Source organism: Hesperophylax consimilis, chromosome 16, assembly GCF_061612785.1.
Source record: "Hesperophylax consimilis isolate HC1 chromosome 16, BYU_Hcon_1.0, whole genome shotgun sequence".
Taxonomy (NCBI): domain Eukaryota; kingdom Metazoa; phylum Arthropoda; class Insecta; order Trichoptera; family Limnephilidae; genus Hesperophylax; species Hesperophylax consimilis.
In genome coordinates, this window is record NC_142851.1 from 14,012,110 (window position 1) to 14,028,708 (window position 16,599).

General features: G+C 33.9%; 1 protein-coding gene across 1 annotated transcript in view; it reads right to left on the reverse strand.

Annotated features, from left to right (window-relative positions):
• Ser (protein serrate) overlaps positions 1–16,599 on the reverse strand; it is a 389,512-nt gene that overhangs the window by 40,532 nt on the left and 332,381 nt on the right. Inside the window, exon 8 of the mRNA XM_089640941.1 lies at positions 80–193. Coding sequence (XP_089497067.1) covers positions 80–193 — 114 coding nt within the window. The remainder of the gene's footprint in view (positions 1–79; positions 194–16,599) is intronic.

Genomic DNA, 16,599 nt, shown 5'->3' on the forward strand with positions numbered 1-16,599 from the left:
AATGGGCAAAACAGTTTTAGGCTAATTAAAATTGGTGTTATTATGAATATGCAAAACAAATTGGTGTGTGATTTCTTACCGAACTGACAAAGGTCTCCTTCCCAGGAAGATGGACACTGGCATTGAAAGGCGTTTTCCAGATCTATACAGGTACCACCGTTTTGACATGGAGCCGAGGCGCATTCATCAATATCTGGAAGAAAAAATACATGTGTTAGAACACATCGTTTACCTCCTGCTACTTTGTGTTTTCCTGGTAGATAGTATGGATTTTAGACTTCATCAAATGGCGCATTTGATTGAGGAAATTAAAGAAGCTGTGGCTTATAGATGAGATAGTGGCTTATAGATGAGATAGTGGCTTATAGATGAGATAGTGGCTTATAAATGAGATAGTGGCTTAAAGACAATTTAAGGATTTGGATGGTGAGAGTTGCCAAGAATGTTTGCTTCACCAATTCCCGGAGGCACATTTGACTGGCTGAATATCCTCACCATCTCACTTTGATCTCCATCAACTCTTTTCCACCATAAGAAGAAGAAAAATATTAATCGCATATAATAAATGTGATTAATCTTCTTCTTATGATAATTTTATTATACCACACTAAATAGCTGAATTGGTCTAATTAAACAAAAACTAACATGAATAATAGAAAATATATAATAATTATTACACATACTAATTTCGGTTGTTGGTACATGGGTAAGTAAGTAGTGTGAAATATTCCTCCGTAAAGAGTAAAATAATTCAAGTTCAAAGAACTTTTAATTTTTAAAATTGGAACTACTTATCTTATAAGACAAGCGATAAAGTAGGTACCAAAATTATTTTATTCGAAATGCATATTTGTTTCGATCAAATGCGTGAAATGCTGAATTTGAGTAAATATATAATATGTTACTATGACATCGCGCGTGGTTTCACTGAACTTCGTCCAGTGGACATGCTTTACCGGCACGTTCATATACACATTTTTGAAAGGCTATCCTTTTCATAAGCGGTGCTACATATTTAAGGATACGACGTGTCTTATATTTTTATAATTCGACAGGAAAATTTCATCTTATTTTTTTCAGCTTCACAAATACTATAGTTATAATATCCCATGATTTTTCACTGGGCTGTGCTAGTGCTAGAATAAAAGTAATTAAACAATTATAATGCGAATGTTTGTGTGAATAGAATAAGACGGTGAGCAAACCAGAAATGGGAACATGAAATCTCCAGTGTTTTAAGCACGCGCAGATCTTAAAACCGGTTTGTTTTTTAATAAACCGATATCAAACCGGTCGGATTGTACCGCCTGTAATCCTGTGTTTTTTTGGAGCACATTTTTTTCGAAATGCGTCAGTTTTTATCGTTCTGATGACAGGCCTTTATCGTCGTGGGGCTATTTAAAAGTCTGTCTAGAGTCTAGAATGCGCCGACCTGCGGATGTAACCATATAAATATAACTATGTTTATTTTAATTTTTAATTAGAGGATGGTTGAAGAAGCTAAATTCTCGAGCTCATAAGTGAATGTTCTGATGTAACAATTGTAAAAATCTGTGTAAACTTCACATACCGTCAAAATCAACACGACAAACAGATTTTTTTTTAATTTGCCCTCATGCAGAACCAACGTTGGAAAATTTTTCCCAATTCCCATAATTCCACACGGAGGAAACGAGTATTGTTGATTCATTAAAATCCGGTTAAAAACGGGATTGCAGGCTGTTTCCTGTTAAACTTTTAATACATTCCTAAGAAATCGGAACACGTTTTCACGCACTTGCTATTGTCCTGATACATAATATACGATTCCATGATAACTCAACACAGTGATAATTCAACACACTTTTAAAAAATGATATAAAGTCATTAGAATAGATGATTTTTTTTTAACCTAACCTAACCTACTTAACCCAGTTAATAAAGTTTTTGTTTCATCACTTTCCATGACTTTATATAACTTTTTAAAGATGTGATGAACTATCATCGTGATGATTTATCCGGTCACCATAATATACAATGACGAAATGCGGAAACATTATAATTTTTACGAACACGTGTTACGACATCGCGATAACACATACGTGTTTTACTGAAAGTGTATTAGTAAACCTATCAATTCATTCATTCAAGGCATGCAATCCCGTTTTTAACAGGATTACGAATAATTTTAAAATATTCTTAATAAATTAGAAATATTTTATAACATTAAGTTTTCTCCATGCTTTAATGTGCCCAGTATAATACACAATTTCATAATGTAAACATTCTTAGCAATAACTTTCAGAAATATAGAACCGAAGTAATACGCACGATCATAAATATTATATATTAAGTATAGCGTCCTTATCCAATATTCCTCTTCCTCTCCCCTTTCACTACGTATTAGTTTTAGGGCAGAAACTTTAGTATAAGAAATCCTATTTAACCTATGTATAATGTTAGCTGTTTGTTTCTTACAAAACCAAACAAATTGTTAACAGTACAAAATAGAGATATTTGCAAAAAAAAACATTTCTTTTTGTTTCCGTAATTTTTTTTTATAAACAAACAAAACCATATTTTGTGCACAGTACATTCAACGTTACAAGGTATATTTATGAGACAATCCATACAAACTTTTTAAAATGGCTTAACATCGCAAACGTGGACGTAGGGTAATCATTTTTATATCTCGTAGATACTTATAAATAAAAACTTGTTAAGAGGAAGCTACAAGCCAAAAATGTGTATATTCTTGGTATACGTTGTAATGGTAATAGGCATTAAAATCGCTTGACAAACGGAGTCTAGAAACGTTCGATTTTATGAAAAAAACTGGTTTTTATTTATTTTGTAAATAATTTCATAAGAAAGCAAAACAGTTAATCAAGTGAAACTGTTACAGATAATCTTAGCTATAATACTGTATTTTTTTAAAGTTGTTGCCTTTACGCGTTCATACATTTCTATTGAAAAAATATTTTTTTTAGTACTTTACAATAAAATTTTTTATTGAGTAATTTATGTTTTTTTATTTGTATTCGACTCAAGCAAAACGATAGGAAAACCTTCAATGTATCTAAAACCTATTTTTTGGTATTCATAATGTACACCAATTCGTTATAAAGATTAATCAAAATATTGATTTGGCACTAAGCTTCGCCTTAAACTAATTTACATTCAAAAGTATGCATCAAAGAGATGGACTGAAAAAACATACTACAAAATCTTACTGTCTTGCAAAATGAACTATTTTTCTTTAAAGAACTAAGCCTATTTTACAACCATGACACATTTATGGACTATCGTTGTAGAATGTTACTTCCAGCGGATAAGGGATCAAACTCTGGAGAATTTCAAATAACAATATATTTTTTTAAATACCTATGTATTGTTTATTTAAATAGAAAAAATAAGATAATAGGTATAATAGAAGTTTACCGTCAAATCGTGTGCTTATAACTAGTGGTTGTCTAGATATTGGTACCTACCCAAACGGTTATTTTGTGCACGATAAAAAAAGCACAATAAAATGTTGTTAGGATTATTTCAAAATTAAAAAGATTAACGTGAATTTTAATTGCAGTCTTTATTGTCCGAGCGTTATAAACCAGTTAACGAAATCTCGCCAAAACTTAGGACCACCTCGTAACTCAAAGACCCAACTGACTATTACACCGTTATGCGATAATCGTCCCACGCACTGAGGATACGACATCATGTTAGGTCGAATGTCCCTCATCATTTGTTCCTGATTAAACACGGCTCTGATACAATTTTTGAGCAATTAACTCCACACCCACAATGATGAAGAGATGAATGGTTTGATTGGATAAAATAAAATTTTAGTAAAGCGAGATCCGCAAAAAAAAAAATCAAATGCGCTATGAAATCTTATAATTTGTTTAGTAAATTATTCCTTTTTTGTAAGTGGCTGCGTTTTGCTTGGTTAATTTGTACTAATTTAGGAGAGCGGCCGTTCAGGAGATTGCCAGTGGCAGAAAAATACAACAATTTAAATGTAATTATGTAATGCTCTCGTTAGTTTTCTAAGAAATGTGAATTTAATTTCGTATTACGAAAAGTGAGCATACATTCATTGTATGGCTTTATTTTAGTATACCAGGCATTAAAAAGATTGAACGAAGGTTATGTAAAATTGGAGTAAGAATTATTATGTTTAATGTGAAACATCTTTATGCACGTCTAGAGGGGTAAAACCGATATTTGCGTAGCAAGCGTGGCAAGACGGAACGACGCTCTTGCACAGAACAACTTTTCATTCGGGCAGCCTCTTGACTCATCGGCTCTTTCCGCCCGCCCGCCAAAACTCTGTGCGGTTTATTTGATTATATTCTCACTAATATCGGCAATGGATCTATTCTAAATGATGATGAATTTTATAATAGTAACAAAATAATTCCTTTTTTATTAAAAATATAAAGACTTGTTTACTTTCATTTTTACTTCTTTCAATAAACATCAATTTCGATATTTAACATCTGCCAGGCGTCCTATGACGGCTATATATTTTTTTAATATTAAATCTGTACAGAATCAAGGTAGGTAGGTACCTACCTGATAGTTTGGAGTCATCAGGACTAGTTTTCTATGAAGCCTGGGTAAATCTGGCTTTGCTTGGAGTATAGTTGAATTTGAAAGCCACCTTCCGACTGGGATGTGAGATAGTTGAATAACCTAACTGATTTTGTGGAGAGGATAAGTTCGTCTGATCGTAATCCATTGACCATTCCTCCATAGACCACTTGCCATAGTAAACAAAAGTACATGGTATGCACTAAAGATAATAGAATATAAAGTATACACAGACCAAAAGTTGTGTGATAATTAAAATAGATACTGCCACGAGTAACTTTACTTTCTTAGGTTCTACCCGGCATCGCCTGACTTATTTATTTTTATTTTTATGTGACACCTCATAAAGACAGGGGAACTATATCACCACACGATAAGGCAGCTTTTTGAGACGGTAGGGCTGAAGGAAGGGATTCTTAATGCAGGCCTTGAAGAAGCCCGAATTATATGAAGGAGGAAAAACACACCAAGAGATTCTATATTGTAAAAAGCTCTACGCAAATTATGCTGGCTTAATTATAAAATAGCTGATTTAAATAGATTTTCTTCTTGACATAGAGCAATGTCTTCATTATCATTTTAGAATTTTATTGTATCAAATAAAAATGTACATTTCTCTTTTAAAATTCTTCGTTTTCTTTTTAAGTTGAGGCGGACGTTCCCATCAAAGGTGGCCGGCCCTATTAGAGGTGGCCCGGCCCTATTAAAGGGGTCCGTTCCGAGAAGAGGGGGCGGCCACCCTCAATGCCCCCGCGTCACTCTGATAATAGCGCAATAACGTAATTTAATGACGATTTAACGCCATTGTAAGTAAATCGTTGTAACCTGCAATCTACCTGTAAGGCATTTGAGGCAGGGGTAGCCAAACCACGATAAAAACTATATTTATTTAGCATTTATTGTATTTTATTTATTTATTGTTATTAAGTTTAATTTGTAGAACTCCATTTTATTTTTTTATTTTTTATATATACAATAATATTATTATTGGGTTTATAAAAACAGTTTATTTTTAAACAAGTTCTGCTGTGTAATTATTATTACGCGTGACAGCTGTTTCGCCCTCTGAAGGCATTATCAACTGACAGTTTGATAATGCCTTCAGAGGGCGAAACAGCTGTCACGCGTAATAATAATTACACAGCAGAACTTGTTTAAAAATAAACTGTTTTTATAAACCCAATAATAATATTATTGTATATATAAAAAAAAAAAAAAAAAAAAAAAAAAAAAAAAAAAAAAAAAAAAAAAAAAAAAAAAAAATTTATTGTATTTATTTTCTTAATTAAATATAAGTTTAAGTTCACTAACGATATAAACCGATATAAATGTGAGTGCCCTAAGTAAGGTCAGTTTTCCTCACTTTTGGTGAAGTTCAAAATTTCGTTAGCGTGTCTGGGGCCTAGGAGTCGAAGGCTCTTTTGTAAATTGGTGACGTCAGTTTTCTGCGGTCTTTGTTTCTTCGTGAGCTATTTCTTCAATTATGTTTTCAATTATTCAATGGAAAAATAATAAATACCTAAAAAATATGATAGATTGTAGATTATATTACAATTCATGGAATAAAATGGGCAAAATCATTAAACTTAAATGGAAACAAAATTAATTATTTGCACGGAATATAAAAAAATACATATTTTTTAACTATCGATGAAATCATCAATTTAAACAAGAAGTGCCCAAGTGTTTTTGTGTCGTACAAAACGTGCCGATTTTGTTTTCTTTTATGTAGACCCCCTGCTTTTCTAATGTTTCTTTTTGCAAATAGGTTGTGTTTTTGAAGCTGACACTTTGATGGGATTTACTTTAATAGTGGAAAATATAAAAATTGAAAAACGTTGCTATTAAGCGTAGATAGTGTCATGGATCTCTTCAGCACCGGTGCATAGTCGGGAAACACGCCAAACACGCGCCCAACATATGTACACAGTTGACATTTGTCACATGACAACGGGGTTCTTGAGCTCGACTGTGGAACGATTTGCCAGCTTGGGTTTCCTCCCTCCTACATCATGTGTCTCTTCAAGATCTTTGTTCACTCCATCCCTCCTCACAGCATCCCAAATGAGGCCCTGAAGGAAATTATTTTCCTCAGGGCCTCCTGTGTGGAGTTAAAGTAAAAAAAAACTCAAAACGCCTCGAATAACGGCCAAACATTCGACAGCATTATTATTTGAACGTCCCATCCATCATGCCCTGTTCTGGACGTGGTGATAAATTGTCCGTTAAAACTCGGTTATATTTAAATAATCAAACAACAAATGAATGCACCTAATTAAAATGTAAGACGCAACGTTTCTTTCTCACACATGACGCCTGAAAAAAAAAATACTCCTCGTCCTTTTTCTTCTCACTACCGGGAATATTTTTTTTGTTCAACTGACGAATTTTTCGAAATGAATTCGATAAAAGCCGAGATAACTTGGACCCGCCTGGCAGTCAAAGCGTATGCATTCTTTGTATGGCTTTCCCAATTCCAAATTTTGAGAGAGTAATAAAAATATATATTTGTTTTTAATTCATAATATTATTTGCTAATCTTAAGTTAGATGACATCACGGTGCGCTCAAATACCCATTCAACTTTATATTGAGCTGTATGTACACAAATTGATTTTTATAAATATTAAATATTTTTATTTTTAATATCCACGATAATGTTTAAATTTACATGGTCTGATTGATAAGTGATCATGAATCTTCGCGAATTTCCTAATTGATTAATATGCAACCTAACTTTTTATTTATTCTAATCCAAATCTCATTGTTTAATTGCCTTTCTGTTCTAACTAATAAAAACCCTTAAATCCTTATTGAAATTAAAATAATATAGATTTTCGCTGCGGTTCAACCCTTACTCTTAATATTATCATTTAAATATAATTAACGACCCTCAAACGAGATCTGAGAAACAGAAAACACGGGTAAAGATTTAGTCACATTTAGGAATTCAACCCAGGACCTCGTTCGTGCCAAGTAAAATGGATATATTTATCCAAGACACCAACTAGACTGCATTTATTTATGTATGTTGTGAGGTTGAATGAAGTGGAGTAGGGGGGCAGGTGGGAAAGTAGTATATTTTCATTAAATAGAAGTGAGACCATAGCTTGACGAATAAATAAAACAATTAATAAATACGTAAAACTTTAGACTTGAGACAGTGTTTGAAATCAACTCACCATTTTTAAAATCACTCTTATTATCCAGATAAAACATACTCAATAAAAACATACATTTTTGAGTTTTCCACCAAGTTACCCTTCCGGCGAAAGCCAAGAGATACACACGCATTTTTTTTTCAACACATCTATGGCCCGAGACTTAAAATTCGGCCATCGTTAGCCGCCATGTGCAGCGTCATTGTTTGTAATTGATAATTGGTAGGGCTACCTGTTACCAGCCGTCGGCTGTCTCGTGTGGGCGAGGGCTCGCGACGCCGCCCTGGACACAGCCATCTTGTATCCTGACGTCATCGTGACTGATTTGGATGATGACTATGAAATAATTCGAATGAATTTGTATACGGCCACAAAAAATGGGATAGATTTAAAAAATCTTTGAAAAATATTGAAACGTGTTATATAATTAAACACACATATATATTTTATTTTCTTTTGGCGTAATATGGTAAATGTAGATACCTACCTACTTAGTAATAAAACTAATATTTGAATAATTGTATATTTTATTATTTTGGAATACATTAAAAATATATTGTGCAAAAGTATTAAATTGTGCTACGAATAACATTTTTTATAGCTTGATATTATCGTATGGTATCGTAGTACCTACTATATTGTACAGACCACTGTGTGAGTTGGAGTTTCTTGTACGATTTATATGTAAACAAACAAAAAACTCTTAAAAAATAGGTACAACAAGAACAAGTGCACCTATATTTTACAAGAACGGTCGGTGGCTGAGTTGACATCGCGTTTGGGTCCCACCCAGGCGTAGGGTGTTCGATTCCTCGGCTGGCGAAGTACTCCATCACAACACAAGCAACATTTTCCGCTTACTGTGGTAGTGGTAGGAGATTTTCAAATATTATCAGATTATTCGTAACCCTGGAATGTTGCTCTTTCTTTTAAGAAAAAAAGTTGTTTTCTGTCATGCTTTAGAATAATAATAATTATTATTAAAAGATAACTACAAATCAATGGGTATGACTATCGATTAGAAATTTGGAAGCCACGGGTTCAAATCCCGGCGAGCGCAAGTAAATTTTATTTGACTAATTCATAAATTATTTATTGATTTATAATGAGATATATATTTTATATTTGCGGCACATTCAAGAGTGGAAGATACTCTCAGTATCGCCCTTGTGCGAAGCCACAATTCAGAATAGAAACGCTTCTTGAAATGGCTTAAGCCATGTTTGGTGATCAGATAGACCCACCTTCCTCTTCCCGTATGCTTCCCCTCCTCACTTCCTTCAGCCTCACAACATACCCCAATTGGAGATGCCTTAGTCTCACTGGCTTCTGATGGTTGAGTGAAGTTGGGACTCTTGTGCATAGTTAAAAAAAAAATCTATATCTTTGAGTAAATAATAAACAGAGTGCATTCTGAATCTCATTAATTGGACAATTTTTTTATGGTGAACGCCCAGAAGGTTCGCATATTTTGAACAAGGTAATAAAGCATTCACGTTGTAGTACCGAGGATGTTAGAGTGAGAGTGGATTCATGAAAGGATGGGAAGTAGGCATCTGGATTTTCAGATATGATCATTAAGATATTGGTGAAACAGATATCGACTTTGAACGCGATGATATTTATGCATAAAATAAAAAAATAACCAATTAAAAAATTATATACAACAAGTACATACACAGACATAACACAATAACGTGCAATTCAATTAGGTTACCAAGAAAAGGGCAAACCCAATACACAAAACAGTTTATTATATAAAGGAATGCAATATTATAATGCGCAGCCGGAATATAATACTATAAAAGATGGTGCATCGTGATAACTGATTTTATTTTTTTATGATTTATTTTCTTCATTTTCCACATGTGTAATCTTTTCATAAAGATTAAAGATAAAAAAGATACATGTAATATTTTGGCACAGATTTTCGTACAGTTTAAGATGGCTGCCATTATTTGACATCTTTCGTCTGTCACTGTTTTGTTTTATGAAACTATATTATTTGACAATTTTGCTTATTTATTTCGTTATATATTTAAAATATCAATTAAAAAAATCTACAAGTTCATTACTGATTGTGAATATTTATTATTATTTAGTATTGTGAACTTTGCTTGATTTTCGATGATTTTTTGACGGCAACTCCAAAGGCAAAAGACAAATACTTTTAGGTATTTTTTTACAATTTACTACCGTCCCAAAATAATATTTCTTCTCTAATTGCAACTAACTGTACGAAATCGTAAATATAATAAAAATAATAATCGATGAAAAAAGCAAAGATTTTTCATATGGGTCCAGATGTTCTATATATATATATATATTTATATCTCATACGGGGATTTCTATGAAAAAAGGCGTAGTGTAAAACGCCCATTTAAGAGTCTGTGTATTTTTTTATGACCAGAATCGAAAACCTCTCTTCACTACTTTACTTTCCCCCTAAAACTACGCGTGTGAAACAGACCCAATGGTTCGGAACAGTAGAACACTTATGTACCATTCACATGGAAATAGCTTTGAATACAAGCGATCCCTGTGGCATACTTTTGTTTCTCCGCGGTAAAAAAGATTTCAGAATTTATTTAACACCGGCCATTTCTTCAGCGCGCATTCATTTGCCGCGACGGATGTTTATTAACTCTTAGGGACCTCCTCGTTAAAATAACTGTGAAGAATAATGTTTTTAAACGATTTGTATATTGTTATTCCATACCTCCTGCAAGGTTCTGGCATCCTGGTATAGAGACAAGATTCATAGATATTACACCTATTCTATAATATTTTCAATTTGGTGTAAACTGATTTAGATTTATACCTTCGCTTTCGGCAGCGATGTCCTAGAGAGGCGTCACTGATAAACAGCTTTTGAAATCATGAGCTGAAAGGGGTTGCATTTGACATGAAAGTCAAGTCATAAAAAGGTGGGCAAAATTTATTACACCGAAGCTAACCGTAATTTTTCGCCGGGTTGTATATCATATAATTTAATATAATAGGATGAGCCAATGGGATTTTACCAGACACCTGTGGGATGTTAAAATAGCATCCCCAATTAAGGAATGGGAACCCTTTTAAGAGGAAGAGAAGTACCTGGGGAGTTTTGGTAATTCAGGATAAAAACGGGATTGCTGGTGTTATGAATGAATTGAAAGATTATTATCCTCATGATGTCAACACCCATGTAATGTAAGTATAAATCTGTAGCGGAATCGGCTCCTTAGTGATCCTTGGGTACCCGTGGGAGAGCAGTGGAAGGGTAGGTACTCGGGCCAGCCTAATTAGGGCGGCATCATTAGGGCCCTGTGGTGTTAGCTTAGATTCCACACGTGAACCCGTACCACAGACCTCAGCTCAACACCACAAAGATAACGAGAAGCTCCATCATATATATATACAGGATGTTTAAGCTCCGTTTTAAGCTTTCAAAAAGGAAAAAGAAGATTACTTAAGATGGTTTGAAAGGGAGATATGTAAATAATGGTTCCGTGATAACTCGACACAGTGACAATTCAACACACTTTTAAAAAGTGATATAAAGTCATTAGAAACGGTGAAAAAAATTTTTTTAACCTAACCTACTTAATAAAAACCCAGTTAATAAAATTTTTGTTTCATCACTTTCCATGACTTTATATAACTTTTTAAAGATGTGATGAATTATCATTGTGATGACTTATCCGGTCACCGTAAATAATACGAATGATGGGAAAAACGAGGTAAAATAAAAAAAGTTTATAAGGTAACATAATAATATAAGTCACCTAACTTACTTCAATGAGTAATTAGTGAGGTGATTTGGAGTAAAAAATGTGGATGAAATTTTGGTTTTTGGTGATTTTTAAAAAGTTGTGATTTTTTAATTAATTACTTTTACATGAAACGACAAAATGTGAGGTGATAATAACGTTTATTATACATTGGTCTAATTAAATGGTATTGTGTTCGTTATCAGTAGGTAATATAAGTTATTTAAGAACCATTTTTTAATTTTTTTAAGTGTGCATTAAAAAAATTACATGCTTATGCTTATCTAATAATAAAATTAGAAATAAATATTCGATTTATTTAGAATTTATTGTACGACGGAAATAATCTAATAATCCAAACTGATTATCCAATAGTACCCTTTTAATGGGATCTATCATCAATTGGATTTATCACTAATCACGAAATAATCTAATCTTTTCACACGTTGATTTTTTTTAAATTTGTTTTTTTTCTTCCTTAAATTGGGTACAATTTGGTAAAGGAGGTAAGGAATTTCACTTCAGATGACGTGAAATTATCAATTTGTTGTCACATTTTCTCAGCGATATCGTTCCGAAGGGTATCGGATGAAGTCACACGCAGTCGGAGCGTTTTGATTTTTGATGTTGTTTTTAATTTTCAAAATCATATAATATTCAGTAATACTTTATTCAGAATCGTCATTCGTTGTCGTAATATTTTTACTGGAATTATTACACGAATGTCGAATCCTGGAGTTTTTACGGCGGGATGTAACAAAACTAAAACCATATTGTCGACAGGTCTACTGTGAACATTTTCTCTTTCTCGTAGAAGACGCGTGTAACAGAAAGATACATCACAAAAGAGCTTTCAGTGGCAGAACTATCATACGATATTTATTCACCTATTACCAGCGAAAAACGCGAGACTGAAAATCCAACTCATTGAGTAACTTCTTGTTATTTGTTAAATTAGAAAATGATTTCATAAATTGGCTGCATCCTCTCAGTTACATTACTACAGACTCATACCCACGGTTTTAAAAATAATTACACATTACAATCACGGCTCGAAAATGAAATTAGAATTATGATTTGAATCGGATGCGTAGAACCAGTGGGTGATTTGTTGAATAGGAAATCTTTTCTTTGGGTGATTGACAAAGGGATCTTGTTGTTGGTAGTAACGTAGTATCTACCGCACACTAGAGACATACAGTAGAGATTTGACTTGAAGAAATCCCTCATCCATTAGCAATGGCTGCTGGAAAATAGGTTGCTATCAAGTAGGTACTGAATTGGTACTGCGCGGCCTTTGTCGTACAAAACTTAAATTTGGAATTGAGGCCAAAATATTTGACCACACTAAATAATAATATTTTATTTGCAAATATCTAGTAGGGATATGCTCAAATATATTTATTTATGTTTTAAATGATAAAATACAGAACATTAAAGGAATCGGTTTTTCACGATTTCAGAGCCATCTTCGGCAATTATTTGTGAGAAATCAATATTAAGTTAAAAAAAATATGAATAATTGAAAAATTGCATTTAGATGGCTTACATTTTAATTACAAACGGCCGATTTAAGGGACTCACACACGGGATCTTCACTGGGAATTTATGGCAAGCGATATGCAGAAATAGGTCAATTTATAAGAGTATAGCGTGCTTATAGCGTAGTCTGTCAAAGGCATTACGCTGGAACACAAAGTCGTCGTAAAAACAATGAAAAATTTTGACCCAAAACACGGTTTTTAAAAATATTTCTTTTATATTTAATAAAACCGCACAAGAGTCCCAACTGTGCTCAACCATCTGGAACTGAGACCATGGCATCCCTAATTGTGGTATGTTGTGAGGCTGAAAGTAGTGGGGAGGGGAAGGAGATGGGGAAGTAGAAGGTGGGGAATTACCTGGATATTCAGGTTTGATTGCCAAACACGGCCAAAGCCATATCAAGCAATTTTTCAATTCTGAATGGTGGTCTCACACCAAAGCGATAATAAGAGTATTTTCAACTCTAGCATATATTTAATAATTTAAAATACTGATAAATAAAGTATCATATATACGTACTAGATATTTCCTGTACCTTTTGAATAAAAAAATATTATTTAAATTGGTCAAGTATTTTGACCCCAAATGAAAAAAGAAGTTTTCGGAAGTTTTAGACTCTCGGTTTTGAGATTTAAAAGTATTTTTATATAATACTAGTTACGCTCAGGCTTCGCCTTTGTGGGATTTTTTTGTTACTCTTTCATTCTATATTACTATGTATGTACCTGAATTGTATATGTATCAAAAATTTTGTTAATAAAAAAAAAAAAAAAGGTCTCATTGTTGTTAATTGTTAAAAACAACAGCAAAGAATAAGTCAATTTTCACCGTTATTCACTGTTATGAACTGTAGATGACTACAATTTTCACTGTTATGTACTGCAGATGACAAATTTTTTCACTGTTATGAACTGCGAATTACTACAATTTTCACTGTTATGTACTGCAGATGACAAATTTTTTCACTGTTATGAACTGCGAATTACTACAATTTTCACTGTTATGTACTGCAGATGACAACAATTGTTGGTCTATCCATGATAGGTACATCCCGAAGCCATGTAAGTGTACATGTCGGACGATGGCATTACCAATTGGGTTATGTTGTAAGGCTAAAGAAGGTGGGAAGGGATAGGAGATGGAGAAGAGAAAGATTGGGAATTATCTGGCTATTCGGAGATCTAGTCACGAAATATGCCATAACAAGCAACGTTCGAAACTGAATGGATGTCTTTTACCAGGATGATGCTAAGTGTATAATACCACACCAGAAATATTATAATTACAGATATTTATCTTAGTATTGTTTATTTGTCCGACTTACTAATAGGAACACTAATGAATAAACATTTAATGAATAAAAATGTGAATTTAATTTTCATTTGAAGGTAACAGGAAACAGACTACATGTGATACCTATGTTCATCAATTAATTGGACACCGGAATGAACAAACTTATTTCTGTAGTTTTAATTAATCACCCTGTTTAATATTCAGAAGAAACAAAACGTTTTAAAATATTCGTAAGGTTAAATAAAGCTGGCTATGTAGGTTAGTAGGTAACTAGGTTCCGCTGTAAATTGCTTCGCTGAAAAATCTTTAATATACGTAATTTCAATGCGTTTTTGGATTATTATTTATTACTCTTATGCAATGAAATTATGGCAACCTAAAAAACAATTGAACATAAAAGTCCCAACTGCTCCCAACCGTTTGGAGCGAGTAAGACTATGGCATCCCCGCTGGTATGTTATGAGGATGAAGGTAGTGGAGAGGGAAAGGAGATGGGGTAGAGGAAGGTGGGAAATACCTGCTATTCATATCTGGTCACCAAACTTGGCTAAAGCCATTTTAAGCAACCTTTCAATTCTGAACGGTGGTCTTCTTACATCACGGAAATACTGCCGCAAATATTATGTGTATTGAAATAACACAAATTAATGAAATACTTTATAAATGTGCACGCCGAATTTGAACCCGCGACGTGTGGATTGCTAGTCGAGAGACTTACTCTCCGACCACGGAGGCCTAAGTTGGCTAGGATAACATAGAAAAAAAATTAAAATAACAGGGCGTCACTGAGGGTATCTTCCACAATAGTAAGATACGCCTTATTAAATGAAAACTGCGTATTGACTTCTGTATGAAGTAGTCCCAATTCTCTATAACGACTTTTAGCCAAAATTGACATTGGAACAACTGTCAGAGGAACTTTTATTATAACTATTGGCGTATTGCATATTGCATGATAGTTAATGAGGATGAAAATATGTATTATTCATTTATTAATAGGGCGTGCGAAACTCTACTCGAGACTGGTTTGAGTACTCCTGTGGGTGAAAAGCCATTAAAAATAAGATAAGAGAACATGACGATCCTCTTGCCGTACGTGTTACGTCTTTAAGGATTATGATTCAAAACATATTGACAGTTCGCAAGAGCCGGTGCTGCCCTAGCCGCACGTGTTTGCCGTATAGTTCACAGGCCAAGGATATAGGATAGCCATAGAATAAAGAAAATATTGCTAAGGATATAGCCTACCCCGGGATCAGAGGAACTACCAACACACGGAGGACGAGATTAATGTCCCGGTGGATCCCCGCGTCACGTACGGCGGCTGTGCAGGCGCATCGGGTTCGAAACCCGTCATTAATAACACCAGCACTACCAAGCTACCACCGGGCTAGGGCCGAGGAACGATTAAGACCAAGGGATAAACATGTTCCCTGGTTGTTAAGATCAATAAATCCAGTGGATTAAGAGAGGAAAATCAATGATGTTGCAAAGGAGATGTTCTTCCATTCACTGTGAACACTTTTATTCGAGATTTTGCACGAATAGGCCAACCATCTAGAACTTATTATACTTCTTCTGGTCTCATCTCCTATCGGCGGTTGGCTACTATCAGGGCAATCATTACCCTGCAACCATTCCGCAACAACTGTGTGGAACTGCCCCTGTACCAGTCGTTTAGAGTATGATGTCTCCCTTTCCTACGTACGAATTCCATCAACTTCCCCTGGAACATCAATTGGGTAAACGTATTAAACATGGGGTATTCTTCATTCCTCATAATGTCCAAAATAATGGAGTTTTCTTCTTAGCTAGTAAAATTTCTTTTAAATTGTTTTCCCGGGCAGTCCAGAGAGTTTTAAAATGTGTTTGTTATATAATATTTCCTCATTTGGTTTAGACTTATCATCTAATATCGAATGGAAAAAAAGTTGGGTGACTTTGCACTTCATAATTCTGCAGAACCTAGAAGTTGAATGTCTTTGCACTGCGTAATTCTGCAGAACATAGAAGTTGGTGACTTTGCACTGCATAATTTTGCAGAACCCAGAAGTCGTAGAACTACAACACTCCGTTAAATTATATGAATATGCTCAAATTGTCAGACAGGAGAATTTTTACTGACTTGGTATTTCTATATACAATTCTAAATGATTTAGTTGATAGTCCGGTATCGCTAGAATTGAAAAGCTTCCGGATTCCACAACGTAATACTACAAGTCAGGATATATTTCAGTGCAGAAATTCTGGGACTAACTACCATATGTTTTCCTC